This window comes from Strix aluco, chromosome 12 (assembly GCF_031877795.1).
Source record: "Strix aluco isolate bStrAlu1 chromosome 12, bStrAlu1.hap1, whole genome shotgun sequence".
NCBI lineage: Eukaryota > Metazoa > Chordata > Aves > Strigiformes > Strigidae > Strix > Strix aluco.
Window position 1 is genome coordinate 26,265,181 of NC_133942.1, and position 13,232 is coordinate 26,278,412.

Sequence of the window (13,232 nt, forward strand, 5' to 3'; positions counted from 1 at the left end):
TAATCAGAGATAGTTTGGCACATCTCATTCTTCTAAGGCTAAAAAAACCCCCAAGCAAACCCTGCAACACAATCGCCACAATATTGCAGGTTCTTTTTTAAACCCTTAAAAAAACCTGAAAGCCAAAATCCCAGTATTAATTTTTCTTTGAAAGTCAGAATGAAAATTTAATACAAAACAGTATACCTTTGCCATATAAATAATATTGTTTTGAAAATAATTTCTAAATATTTATAAAAGATTAAGAATGAATTTGTCCTACTTCAGTAAAGGTCTCTTAAAAAATTTTATATTAATATTACATAAAGAACATAAACCACTCATTTAGTAGTATTAAAAGCAAGTTGAAGTAGCAGTTTCACTATGTCTAGACTTAGAAGTCATGATTGAGAAGTTCTAATACTGCAGGAGTTTTTTATGCCTCTCTGGCCAAACTGAACAAAAACCTGGTTCTGATTTCAGCTGCAGTAGGTAATCATTTTCTCTCTTATTCTTGTGGTTGTGGACATGGTAAGGGCAAAAAGCACCAGTGAAGTAAGGGTCTACGTTCATCCATACATTTCAAATTCTATGAAATTCAAAAGAAACCCAAGTTCAAAGTGCAAATTTTGGCCATCTGTCACTAAGTTAATAGAAACATTGAGCAGTAAAACAAAACTTACTCAGATACTTGTTCAGCAGTTGGGATATCTACAGAAACTGAAAATAAAAACAAAGAACATAATTAAAAATATTTGAAAACTTAGAAATACAGAAGTACTCACTTTCAAATCAAAGTACACAGAAATAATGATAATGCACCCAAAAAGAGGTTTGCAATAACACAGACATCCACACACAAGTATTTTTATATATATACACACACTATATAAAAAAGACATTATCTGTACTCACCTTTCTCTATAACAACTTGACAAGTATGAGAGTGGCTTTCACTCAGATGTGTGGCCATGCTGTCTAAGCCAGAAACATCAGTCAGGAAATCACAGTTAAGACACACTACAGTCACACCTCTAGAGAAGAGACATTAAAAAGGAAGTATAAATACAACATGGCTGTGAAAACAGTTTTCTTAACTTTCAGCAACTGGACAGATTATACAGAAATAATTAATATTTCCTGCAACTTCAGATGACTCACAAAAACATATTCTTACTTTTTATACTGCAGCTAGCATCTGGAAATCTGTATCAATGACCAGGGTATCTCCATGCTGGATGAGTTTCTCTAGTTTGGTGGGTTTTGTTTGTTTGGGTTTTTTGTTTTGGGTTTTTTTGTTTGTTTTCCTCATGCCCCCCCCCCCCCTTTTGCACATTATGATTAAAAAATAAAGAAATAATAATATTTTTAAAAACTGCCCAGAGTTAAGAAAGATGTTAATAAATGTGGACAAATAACAAATGTTTGTCACTGAATCAAACACTGCTAATGGAAGAGGTAATGCTTTTATTTCCGGGCTCCTTCTAAACTGTGGAAGCCTAGAAACTCAAGAGGCTCCAATCTCATTTAACTAATCAGTTCACTATCAGAAAGTAAAAACAATGATCTGTAACTGAAAAAAGCTGGATTACCGTAGCTCTTCTGAATGCTTCTTATAGATCCAAAACCTTTTACTTGGACGAGCACTGTGAAAACTAAATACAAGAAAACATTACCACTTAGATTGGTTTTTTTTGAGTACATTACTCCACACATCCCCTACTCTGTATGTGGTACTGCAATTTGCTTATGACAATGCATGAAAATAGAAGGCTCAATTACTGACCTGCATTATTCCAAAACATTAAATTGCTGAAAGCTTACAGGTTTGTGAATCTCAGCTCTAGTTCAAAACACTGTCTCTCTTGTAAATAACTAGTTTGGGAGGGCCAAGGCTTAAATTTGTCAGCACAGTCCCGCAAGAACATAGTTACATCATTTCCATCAGCAGTTTAGCTCTTGCAGCGCCATGGTTGTAGCTATACAGTGCTCCACAGAAGCTGCAAAACTTTGAACTCATGCTTCCTAATGAGATGGCTTCAAATTTTCAGACAACCTGTAAATTCTCATATGCAGATTAAGAATGTGCCAACACTGTACTCCCGTACGAAACAAGAAGCGAGAAGCTGACGTACGAGGGCTGTTACTGCAGAAACAGCCTCCCTCTAACAGCCTTCCTCCTCGCCATCCCTTGTTCCTCACACTCACCAAAAAAGGTGATGATAGGTGCTGCAAGGGGTCAAGGTAGCGGGAGCATTAGTACACCAAGGAGACAGAGGACAACAGACAGGCTGTTTTACTGCAGGGTTGAATTTGACAACACCCAGAACATGGGCAACAGTAGCAACAGTTTACCTTAGATTCCCTTCTCCCCTTCCCAGTAAACTTACTCTTGCACAGTCAGAACTATGCACATTAATTTTTATTATTTAAGCATGCAATCAGTAGATTATATGCATAAAAGCATGTAACTATTTCAGCCTAGGACTCACATGAGCATTGAAATTAATATGAATAGGTCAACATATAAAATATATACAATAACTTGTAAAGACTTGGGTCATAAATTCCAAGAATTCTAGCATTCAAAAATGTCAAGGTATTTTATATGTACATGTATTCAAAAAGACAATTGCATTCTGTTTTTTTCCCCACAACTTGGCTTGTTCAGGGCACAGGATTAACAAATAGGTTCTCAAAATTTTCTTTTCCTGTCACTGCTACGTGACCTGTGTCTAATTATTGCATAGTATAATACTATTGCTCTGAAAACTAATGCATTTGTTTTCTTAGCAGGCTTCTTTACAGCTGTCATCACTAACATTCTACACTGTCTCAAAATCAGTGACAAACCTCCTGCAAAATGAGATGTTATTTTTACAGATGACCAGAGGTAGTATATGAAAAAGTATCCCCTTGACTATGCTATTTGAGACATCCTTTACATAGTATTCTGAGCACAGATTTCATCAGCAATAACTGTGGCTGTATGCATTCAGCACTTGTAAAATCAGATGAGGTATTCAATCTGAAACCCAGAAGCACGCAACAATTAGTCATTATTTAAGTCTGGCTGAAATGGTTATGGAAGATGCCATAGAAACTCTGAAGCAAAGATAGAACGCTGCCTGAACCACTGGGTTTTTACGGCAAAACAAGAACATGGGTTTAGGCCCTCATTACAAAGTAAAAATCCTTAGACATTTCCCTGCCAGTCCTACGACCCAGTTCAAAATTCAGCTAATAGAAAGGCTTAGCACACCCTATATGAACTTAGGAACTATTTGATAACCCAGCCAAAACTTCGAAGAGTTCTTACCTCATCATGTGATTCACATAGGCTTTGCTACAGCTAGTGTTGTATCTGCATAAGCTACAGTGGACATAAGCAGGAAAATGGCTTGCAAAATCTTTTATTTCCGAGTAACACTCAATACATTTGTGAGCTCCCAAACGATACCTAACAGTAATATGAAAAAGTTAATAGTCAATACCAACCCTTTAAGACAAGATAACTATTACAAACTTCTTGTTTTAAGTCAGTAGCAAGCCTGCTTACATTAGGTGAAAAAATGAAGAACTTAAAAATGCATCAGTTAAATACTTATGGGTTATGTTAGCACACGTGAAAAATGCACAGAAAAAACCCTTTGGTTTTCCTGTCACCCCTGATATTCCCCACAAGCTTTGAAATATCTACAAAGCAAGAATGTAATCCTCTTCTCCCCCAATTCTGCTGGCCGTTTTTGGATGTCTCGGCTACACACTGTGAGCGTTAGCACCTTAGTGGAAGGGAGACAGATACAATCTCTGACAAAGAAAATTGCTAACTCATCTTAGCCAATGAAATTACATTCTAGTCCATAAAAAAACCTATTAAATTATTAATAAAAGGATAGCAAACCCCAGGCAAATTATAAGTAAATATAAGGACAGCATTCTCCTAACAGCTTGCTTTTACTTTCTCGATTTTGTTTTGGTAGCTCCCAAATTAAGGTATCTCCTAGGACAGACAAGACTTAACCTTTTAAATAACAGGTTCAAATAAAACCCTTAAAAAAATGGAAGGAGGAAAAGACTTTCCCCTCCATAAGAAAGCTTGCAAAGAACACCCAGGCAGACATATTCCCCTCTACAGGTCAATTTTAAACATAAATCTGCCTAATGAGTCAGTATTTCAAGAGTCTGTGGCTCTGTGCAGAGAAAAATTCTAAGTTTAGCACAGAAAAGTTTCCAGAACATCCGTTCTTCCATCATAAAGTACTCTACCACCAACAAAATTGGTGAATGAAGATACAGAATTATAATCACAGTACCAGTATGTGAAAAGCTTATGTGCCTGATTTTTCTGCAAAACTGCAATGACAAATCTTCTGTATTGCAATATTAGAAGTTATCGAAAGATAATTAAATGATTATTTATATTCAAAGTATAAAGATATGTTTAATACTAATATTTTACCTTAAATTATGCAATGCTGTATTTGTAACTTCTTTTTTTTTTTTGCTGTTGGTCCATGCATTTTGCTTCCTTGATGTAGTTGATTTTGATTTAGCTTTTGACTTATTTGTATTAGATTTGTTATGATTTTTAGTGGTTGTATTTTTAGCTTTAGGTGATAACTGAAACGTGGAAGTGCTTGTACTAACAGAAGATGTAGCTGATGATCCTGATTGAAGAGATCCAATAGATGCTCGAATAGTCACCTACAAGTATGAAATTAAAAAAAAGTTTTTAGATTTAAGCTTTCTAAGTTCCCATTTCTATTTTTCTCAAAGTTTAAGCCACTTTAGGACAAAAATTATAGCATAAGAAACACTCCTCAGTAAAGACTGCTTTGAGAAATACGAAAGAGTAAACCTAACCTCAGTCTACTGGATGCTTAAAAAGCTGTTTTGGTGGAAATCGCCATGACAAAACACACTGCTCTCTTTTCAGACCTGCAACTGGCTACATCCTGCTTTCTTAAAAAAAATGTAGCTATGGAAAATAAACAGAAGGATCAGATCAATTAGCCTTACTAAGAATAATGTCAAACAATCCTATCAGTGCCTGGATTCAAGAAAAGCCCTGTGTCTTATTGCCTCATGATTAGCCAATTTACTTCCTTCAGGTATTTTTGCTCCTCATCCTAGACCCCCAAGGACTAATTTTGGTTTCTGACCTCTCACCTGGCATTACTGCACTCCCTTGTCTTGCCCTTAAATCCAGTTTTTCCAGTTTTCATTTGCAGCATGACTCCGAATTATACTTCTTGCCCATAATCGTAGTTTAGAAGCACCTCATATTCTAAACCTGGTTCCAAGCTCTTCAGTCTCATCATCTACATTCTGTCCAGGTCTACTAACACTGAAATTATAACATAATCTAAGCTTTTATTAGATCACGAAGACCCTGAAATCTTCAGAAAACTGAAGTATTGTTACAGACTAGAGCATCAGAGCTTTAAATTCTGCCAAGCAACACAATCAACATCAACCTCAGTCATTTTTCCTTCCTGATTCCACAGCCAATGAACTGTGAAGAGCTGATCAAAATGTTAATTTTCTTCTTCCTTTCAACTGAAAGGACATATACCTTCACACTTCATTAAAAGAAATGCAGGAGAAAGTCCTGAAATCTACAGAAAAATCCTAGTCTAAGTGGTTCCTTCTCGAAACGGAAGAATGATTTAAGGATAGCCTAAGTGTTCTGAGAAGACCCAAGTTTACTTCACAAAACACTTAGCAGAAAATGTGGGGATTTTTTTCCTCTTCAAATGCTGGAGCTAAAAAAAAAACTTGGTAAACTCAGTATTAAGCACATATTGTCCACGGAGGAGTAGGTCTTGCGCTCTAAGATTTTTTTGCCACCACTTTCCACAGGTTGAAAATCTTTCACAAAAAATGATGCAGACCAACATCCAAAAATGATGCAGACCCTCTGACCAACATCCAGACTATCTCCTTTTCTCTTAGCACAAGAAGGGATAAATGAGAGGAGGCAAATTAACCAAGAGGTTAATTTCAAGAAAGCAGCAACACTGACTGAACTACACATGAATGGAAGAATAGGAAGAGAGAGAGGAACACCACAGATCACCAGAAAGAAATCATAAACTGTGCCTGGCAATTCTTGTAACAGGAGTATTTTTTAGAGTTTTAGTTTTAGAGGTAGCAGAAAACCCAAAACCAAACAAAACTGTGCTCTGGAAAAGAGAGAGGAGCACTTCTTTCTATTCCATCCCTTTCTCTACCAGTAATTTTTTTTCCTTTGTCCCCTCTAATTTTTCTGTATGAACACTTACCTTTGTTCCAGGAGGCAATCCTTCTAACTGTTTGGGTTTCCTAAATGTTCGGTGATGCTGAGTCTTGTGATCCATTTTTTCTTTGCATGTCAAAAATTGCAGTCTGCACTTAGTGCAACGATATATTCCTTTTTTCTTTTAAAAATGGAAGACAATCTACAGTAAGCATAATGTCATGACAAACAATACTCCAGCCCTAGTTTGTCTCAAGCAATGGTCATCCAGTTTCTAAAACATCAACTGGACAAACTTGTAATATTGTACAAAGCCAAGACACTGTAGGAATTAAAGAAAGAATATTTAAATACTTGAAAATGCAAGGCAGTGTCATTACTAAGGAGGACGAATCAGGTTACCAGTTACAGGAAGACACAATACTTCATAATCTTTTTCTCTCCTTGAATTAGTGAAAGGTTAGATAGTAACCTCAAGAAAAGCAGAACACATCACTACACCTTAATGAAGAAACCAAACAGCAGAGATATTGTTTCAAGGATATTCAGAGATTTTTTTTTTTTAAACAGGGAGTTGTTGCCACACAAACACATGACGAAGTCTAGTAATTCTCTTAAAGACTTATCAAAAGAAGCAGTCACAATTCTTCTACCACGTTTTATTAACTCTTCTTATCCAGTAACAACCATACAAATCAATTACACCTTTTTTTCCAGAGATTCATTACATATATATCATATTTTTCTAGTGTTAAGGATAGAAAATATTTGCTTACCTGATGCCTCATGTAATGATGCATATACGGTGCTCCAATTTTAATTACTTTGAGGCAAAACGGGCATAGCAAGTGTTTTGTATTTTCATGAACTGTTCTAAAATGTGTTTCTACATCTGAAAAAGCTGAGGATCTGTAGTTGCATACCTAAAACAAGAAGTTTGACTTTCTTGTTAAAAGTTTGACAGTAAAGACAGGGGGGTGGTGTAATCTGAATACAAAACAGTCATTCTGAGATACCTGGCAAACATACGGCATTTCACCTGGCTTATGATTGTCCTTCATATGTTGCAGAAGAACTTGCTCTGTTTCAAAGGATAATTCGCAGATTTTACAAATTGCTAGAAAAAGTGAAAAATGAGAAAAAAGAAATTTGTTTGGGGTCATAAGGAGATAAATTATAATATGTATGTATATGTGAACTGTATATATCTATAAAGGTAAAGCAATTTAACGATTATTCTACTCTTCAGAAGGAATTCCATGTACAATTTCAGGAAGCAAGGAGTGCAAGGTCCTTGAACAACATGAATTCTTGCAGCTTTCAATTAAAAAGCCAAAATGCTTTTTAAGGTTTTTTTCCCCACACACATTGCCCTAACATAAATGAGCGCTAAGCTCCTATTTTAAATCTCAAGGTTATTGCTCTTGAAGTAAAATAGCTTTATTCTGAAGTTAAAAACCAGCGAAGTCAGAAAATATCTAAAAAATTTAGGTAACAGAAGAGTTCAATGTGTTACAATCCAACTTACTAGATGACTCGTAAGGCGTGTGTGTACTTTCAATGTGGCACTGCAGCTGGAAAGGGGTGGGAAACTGACGGTAACAGTGCTGGCAGGTGGTGTGGCTTTCCCAGCTTTCACTGCTCTGCTTCTCAAGCTCCAAGTGATGTTTCATGTGGTTCATAAACCTTTAAGCAACAGCAAAAAGGTGAAAAAACCCTATGTTTTAACATTCACTACACATGACACATCACATGCAAGATGTACAGGATTCTTTAGAAACTTTATTCTGTAATGACTTCTCAATTTAAAAAAAAAACATTTAAGGAAAAAAAAGGCAACAAAGTTAAGCAAGCTGACTAAGCCAGAAATCATCTTTCAAAGCTTAACAAGAAACCTTGACTATTATAAGGAATATGCAAGTTATCTGAAATATATTCTAAGACTAAGCAGTCTATTGCATTTTTCATGTTTGCTTAGACAAAATTCTTGCCTTGAAATAAAGAGAAATGAGCAAAGGCAACAACCACAAAAACCCATCAGTTGTTCACACTTCACCACCACCAGTCTCAAAGCCACATTCTGAAACAAGTGTAACTTTAGCTCTGCTGAAAACTATTAAGTAGCAAGAACATATCTGCAATTAGGTCATTATAGCTTTATCTGAAAGCACCTCCATCCAAACCTGGCAAGGTTCCAGGAGCTTTCTTTGTATGAAGCATTTAGAACTGAAGTTGAAGTCCTTATGAAGGACAGTTATCAAAGAATGCCACTAGGCAGCTGACAAGCATGAGTATGAGCAACTTGGTGGTATGTTACCACCTTTTCCTCATTAGTATGTCCACCTATCTGTAGTAGGAACCTATTTTGGCTGAAAAGTCCAGGTACCCATGACAACATTGGGCAGGTCAGAGTTACTGGTGGAACAGCACAAGGACAGGTTAGCTGTACAACTCACTACTGTTAAACTTCAAAAACTGTTCTATTTTGAATGTGCTTCATTTCAGTACAGCCAGAGGAACTAGGTCACACTCACAAAAGGAATATAGCTCTCAAAGTGGTGACCTTGGAACCGGAAAAAACAAATGAGAACGGAGAGTAGTTGCCTGAGCTCAAGCTTCTAATATCATGCAGTTGCTTAAAAAAAAGCAAAAAAAAAAAAGAGACCTAACTGAAGATATCCAGGTACCTATGCAGAAGAAAGGAATTGACACCAGTACTGCATGTTATCCTAACATTATTTCAATGGTGTGTTCAACTATAGATCTTTTAAAGGAAGAAGGGGACTACCCTGATTAATTACTTTGTGCTTTTCTGAACTAAGGTCCAGAAAACTTCCTCTAAAAGTACAGAGATACTAAGTATCTATTTTGTCCACTATAAATGGTTAAAGGTGTAAAATACACCTTGGAATAAAAATTCTGAAGTTACAGAACTATGGTATACAGCCACAAAGTTACAGCAAAAATCACTATCACTGAAAGTCAACTCTAGAGAAATTAAAAGAAAAAGTGAAGTGCTCGTTTTTAATGACCTGCTGTGGAACACACAGGCACCACAGCACCAACAGCATACAGTATAACACTGAGTAGAAACCAGTGCCTGAAAAACAGTTTTTAAAATAAACCCAGTATCTTAATAAAGCATTCTTTCTGTGGACTACTTCTCATGCTACTGCAAGAAAGCCTTATTTGAGAAGTATTATGCGTACAAAGACAGAAGAAAAACCTCTTGGACCTATCAAACAGTTTACTGCTCTTAAGAAGATAAATTGCAAGGGAAGAAATGCCATAATTAACAAGAACTATAAAATCGTGAGAGTAAACTCTTTTGAAGTCTAAGAACATACAACATTTTCAAGCTGCTTAAGACAAATTACTGGCACTTTTACTGAGGATTTACACATACTTAATGATTAATAACAAATATAATGTTTGTGATTACATGAAACTTCTGTTTTGTGCAGTAATATGGGTCTAATGTTAGCATAAACCTGTTAATTTTAACTTGCAGACTGTGCCCTTTGAAGAAAGTCCATTTTTCAGTTTTACATTCTGCTACTTCAGCTTCCCTTGAAGAATGCATATAATGAAGTTCAATGACCTTAACTTCCAAAGAAACAATGACATGAACTTGTCTACCTATTAAAACAGCTTACTGAAGTTTTTTGCAGCATTTGAAGGTAAAATTATTCCATCAAAATAACAGATGTTACATAAGTAAACCACCAACTATTAGTCATTGTGCATCCCTAAAGGGAATTAACACTCGCATCTACTGATATCACCATCAATCCAGATGGCAAATTGTAAAATACTTTGTGTTGCCCTTTCTAACCCCAAAGTCCTACAACTGCTCTCCTTAAAACTCTACTGTTTATGTTAGACACCATTAAAATTCGTACTCTAATCTGTGAACAGGTTAAGTTACGGCCATACATGCATACTGAAATTTCTGTTCAGTCACCCAATATTATCAGTTTTCAAGAAGAAAAAAAAAATTCTATTTGAGACACAAATTTTTAATGCACGAAACTAAGTGCTATGGGCTGTAGGGATTAACAAACAATTGAGGAAGGGAGTTCAAATACCTTATGTTATTTTTAAGAACTTTCAAACAACTGAAGCACTTAAATGTTGTATGAGTCTTCTGCTCCTGTTGCACCTGCTGGGTGTCACCTTCATGTTTCCCATAATAAAAGTCATTAACCAACATAATCAATTTTCCTTTCTCAGATTCAGCAGTCTTGCTTGTTGTGCTTGAACATTCTGTTTTGACCATTCCCAGGAAAAAGTTATTTACCATATCTGGACAACAATACTGGATGGAAAGAGGGGGGAGAAGACACAGACAGACACAAAGCTATCAGTATCTCTTACCAAACTGCATCAATGACAACACCATTTTAAAAACTGAAGCCCCTAGAGTTAGATACAAAGATCAGTTCTCCAGCACATCGACTTTATTCATATTCACATAAGGATTTTGAACAATAACTGATCTTTAAGTAGTGTTTAGGTAATAAAACACTATATACTATGAAAACTGAAAAGGGATTATTCTCATAGGTTCACGTAAAATGAATTTAAGCTAGAAAAGCAGCTTTTATGCAAGTATTTTGCTGACAAGCATAAGTTTACTGAGAACTTAATGGAAAGTTTTATCTTTTATTTCTTTGGAAAGGACATATGTTGAAACCTGCAGAAGTTCTTTCCAGCATTACTGAAAAATTCAGAAATCCTAAGTCACACAGCACACATTGTTCAAGCTTCTTTATGTCGAAGTGTACATAAATGCTTAACTCAATAGCTATACTATGAAACTTAACATTTAAAAAATATGAAACATTTCACACGGAAGATGCTATGAAGTTTCTAACAAAATCAGGATGTTTCAGAGGACAGGTATCTTTCTCCTGCTGAATAATGGCTTCTATTGTGCAGGACTACTTTCTATTTTAACTAAAAATGTAATTAAATAATACTAAGTAAAACCACTTCAATGGTTCTTCCATGCAGTTGATGTACTCAGTGCAAAAACTATTCTTTACAAATAATGACTAAAGATAAAACCCTTGATTTTCTTCCACTCTTACATATGCTTCTTAATTGTGATTTGAAGCTCAAGAGGACAGTAGCTACCATTTAGGGTATAAGCCCAGTAAATCAGAATGATCTGAGTTAACAGTAACTCAGAGCCTCACAGATTTCTATTACATCATAGTTCGTATTCCTTTTTGCACAGGTTATTCACATTGTCCATAGAATGGAAAGCCACTTCTCTGCCCCCTGAATTGGAATACACATGCCTGAGAATTGTATGAATCTTTGCCAAATATAAGTAATTATTTTCCAGGAAACAATGTTTCCAGAAGTTTCATAATGTTTCTGAGTAGTTTCATATGCAGACTAAGCAATGCTTAGTTTCTGAAAGCTTTGATTCTCACAATGTTCATATATGAGCCACAAATTAAGTTTTCCCCCTCAGCTTAACTTTTTTTAGCTATGAAGTGATGTATCAAGATAAAAAGGTAAGTTTACTCTGTCATCTTTGTCTCAGTAGCAATATAACATAGATGTGGGTCAACTAGCTGCCTATTATTATAGGCACTTACCTTCATTAAATTCACCTGAATCTGGCCAATGGTTCAGGAAGTCACAGCTGTGGCAGAGAGAAATCATACAGACACAGCAAATATGCCTCAACTCATTGGAAAATAAGGAAAAAAGTGGCAAGATTAAGAGCTCTCCTACTCCATTCTTCCTCTCCATGACTGCAAGACATCGAGCATTTAGGCTCTGGTTGATCATAGCCAGAAGTCAGACTATCTTGACTATCTTCATATCAAACCATGGCACTTTCATAACCAAACACAAGCTCACGTAAGTTTGTTACAATGTTTACCAGCCCCCAAATATCTTACCTTCATATGATTTTTTAGAGGATCCATAAGATTGAAATGAATATTGCACTTTGGACAAGCTCGTGGAAAAGGTCCTCCATTTTTAATGGTGCTTGATGCAACATTTGTACCTGTAAAATTTAAAGTATGTTAAGATTCATAATACTCAATTTATTATTTTTCTAGCAAAATACGCTATTTCAAATGAAAACTATTACAAATGGTGTAGTTGTAGTAACCATAAGCAAGGTTTTACAACCATCTTAACTACCCTTCCTTTTTTCCAAACTGAGTTTGAGTTTGTTCATTTTGATATAGACCTATAAACAACTTTTACAAAATCTTAACTAATGAGGAAAAAATGGGAGGGAGTAAAGGTAGCATGACAGAGACAAAGTATTAATTCTGTGCACCACCCCCCCCCCCCCACCCCCCAGACAGGATGGATTTTTGATGTTTTTGTTTTAAGAACTTTAATTCTCAAATGAACATGTAAAACTTCTTTTATGCCATGACCTGATCATCACCACAATAGGGTTCAGATAACTGGGTTTGGGAGGGAATTTCACCATCTGGTTCTCAACGATGAGAATATTTCTCTCTGGACAGTTGTTGGAACCTAGGCCTATTCAGATGCATCATTCCTGTTGAGCAAAGGTGTCTTTGGAGAACCTAGAGAATAAATCCTCTAAATAATTACTCCCAGTAATGAAAGGAAATAGTATTTCTCTTATCAACATAAAATGATTAAACCTTTTGAGCAAAAACAAAAAAGTTTTGCATTAGCTTAAACTTTAATGAATAAACCCAGGCTTCCAATTTTCTCCAAACTGTCAAAAAACTTCAGAGTGAGAGCTACTTTTCCAGATGAAGTTCTCTTGCATTCTCAAGTCATTCACAGATCTGGAGGACTCCATGCTGAGTAAGTAGTTTAGGAGAAGAGGTTAAACACAGGAAGAGTTTTAAGTAACATCTCAACTGTACTCCGCCAGGGCTATGAAAAAATGTAATAAAAATAAGCACGCAAATACATCCACCTTATAACAAGGGAATGAGTAAGTGTATGAGTTAAGAGATGACCATGCAACAGCATTAAACATTTTTTCACAAAA

The 13,232-nt window shown here is 35.7% G+C and overlaps 1 protein-coding gene across 15 annotated transcripts in view; it reads right to left on the minus strand.

Annotated features, from left to right (window-relative positions):
• ZNF280D (zinc finger protein 280D) overlaps positions 1-13,232 on the minus strand; it is a 54,023-nt gene that overhangs the window by 20,264 nt on the left and 20,527 nt on the right. For all 15 annotated transcript variants that reach the window (XR_012624908.1, XR_012624909.1, XR_012624910.1 and 12 more), the window contains 11 exons: positions 12,142-12,251; positions 10,309-10,538; positions 7,749-7,906; positions 7,237-7,337; positions 6,997-7,143; positions 6,267-6,401; positions 4,442-4,686; positions 3,299-3,439; positions 1,572-1,634; positions 895-1,013; positions 663-699 (listed from right to left, as the gene is read on the minus strand). Coding sequence is in view for 12 of the 15 variants with exons in the window: in XM_074837814.1 (XP_074693915.1) it covers positions 663-699; positions 895-1,013; positions 1,572-1,634; positions 3,299-3,439; positions 4,442-4,686; positions 6,267-6,401; positions 6,997-7,143; positions 7,237-7,337; positions 7,749-7,906; positions 10,309-10,538; positions 12,142-12,251 (1,486 nt within the window). In the remaining 3 variants the exon portion in view is untranslated. The remainder of the gene's footprint in view (positions 1-662; positions 700-894; positions 1,014-1,571; positions 1,635-3,298; positions 3,440-4,441; positions 4,687-6,266; positions 6,402-6,996; positions 7,144-7,236; positions 7,338-7,748; positions 7,907-10,308; positions 10,539-12,141; positions 12,252-13,232) is intronic.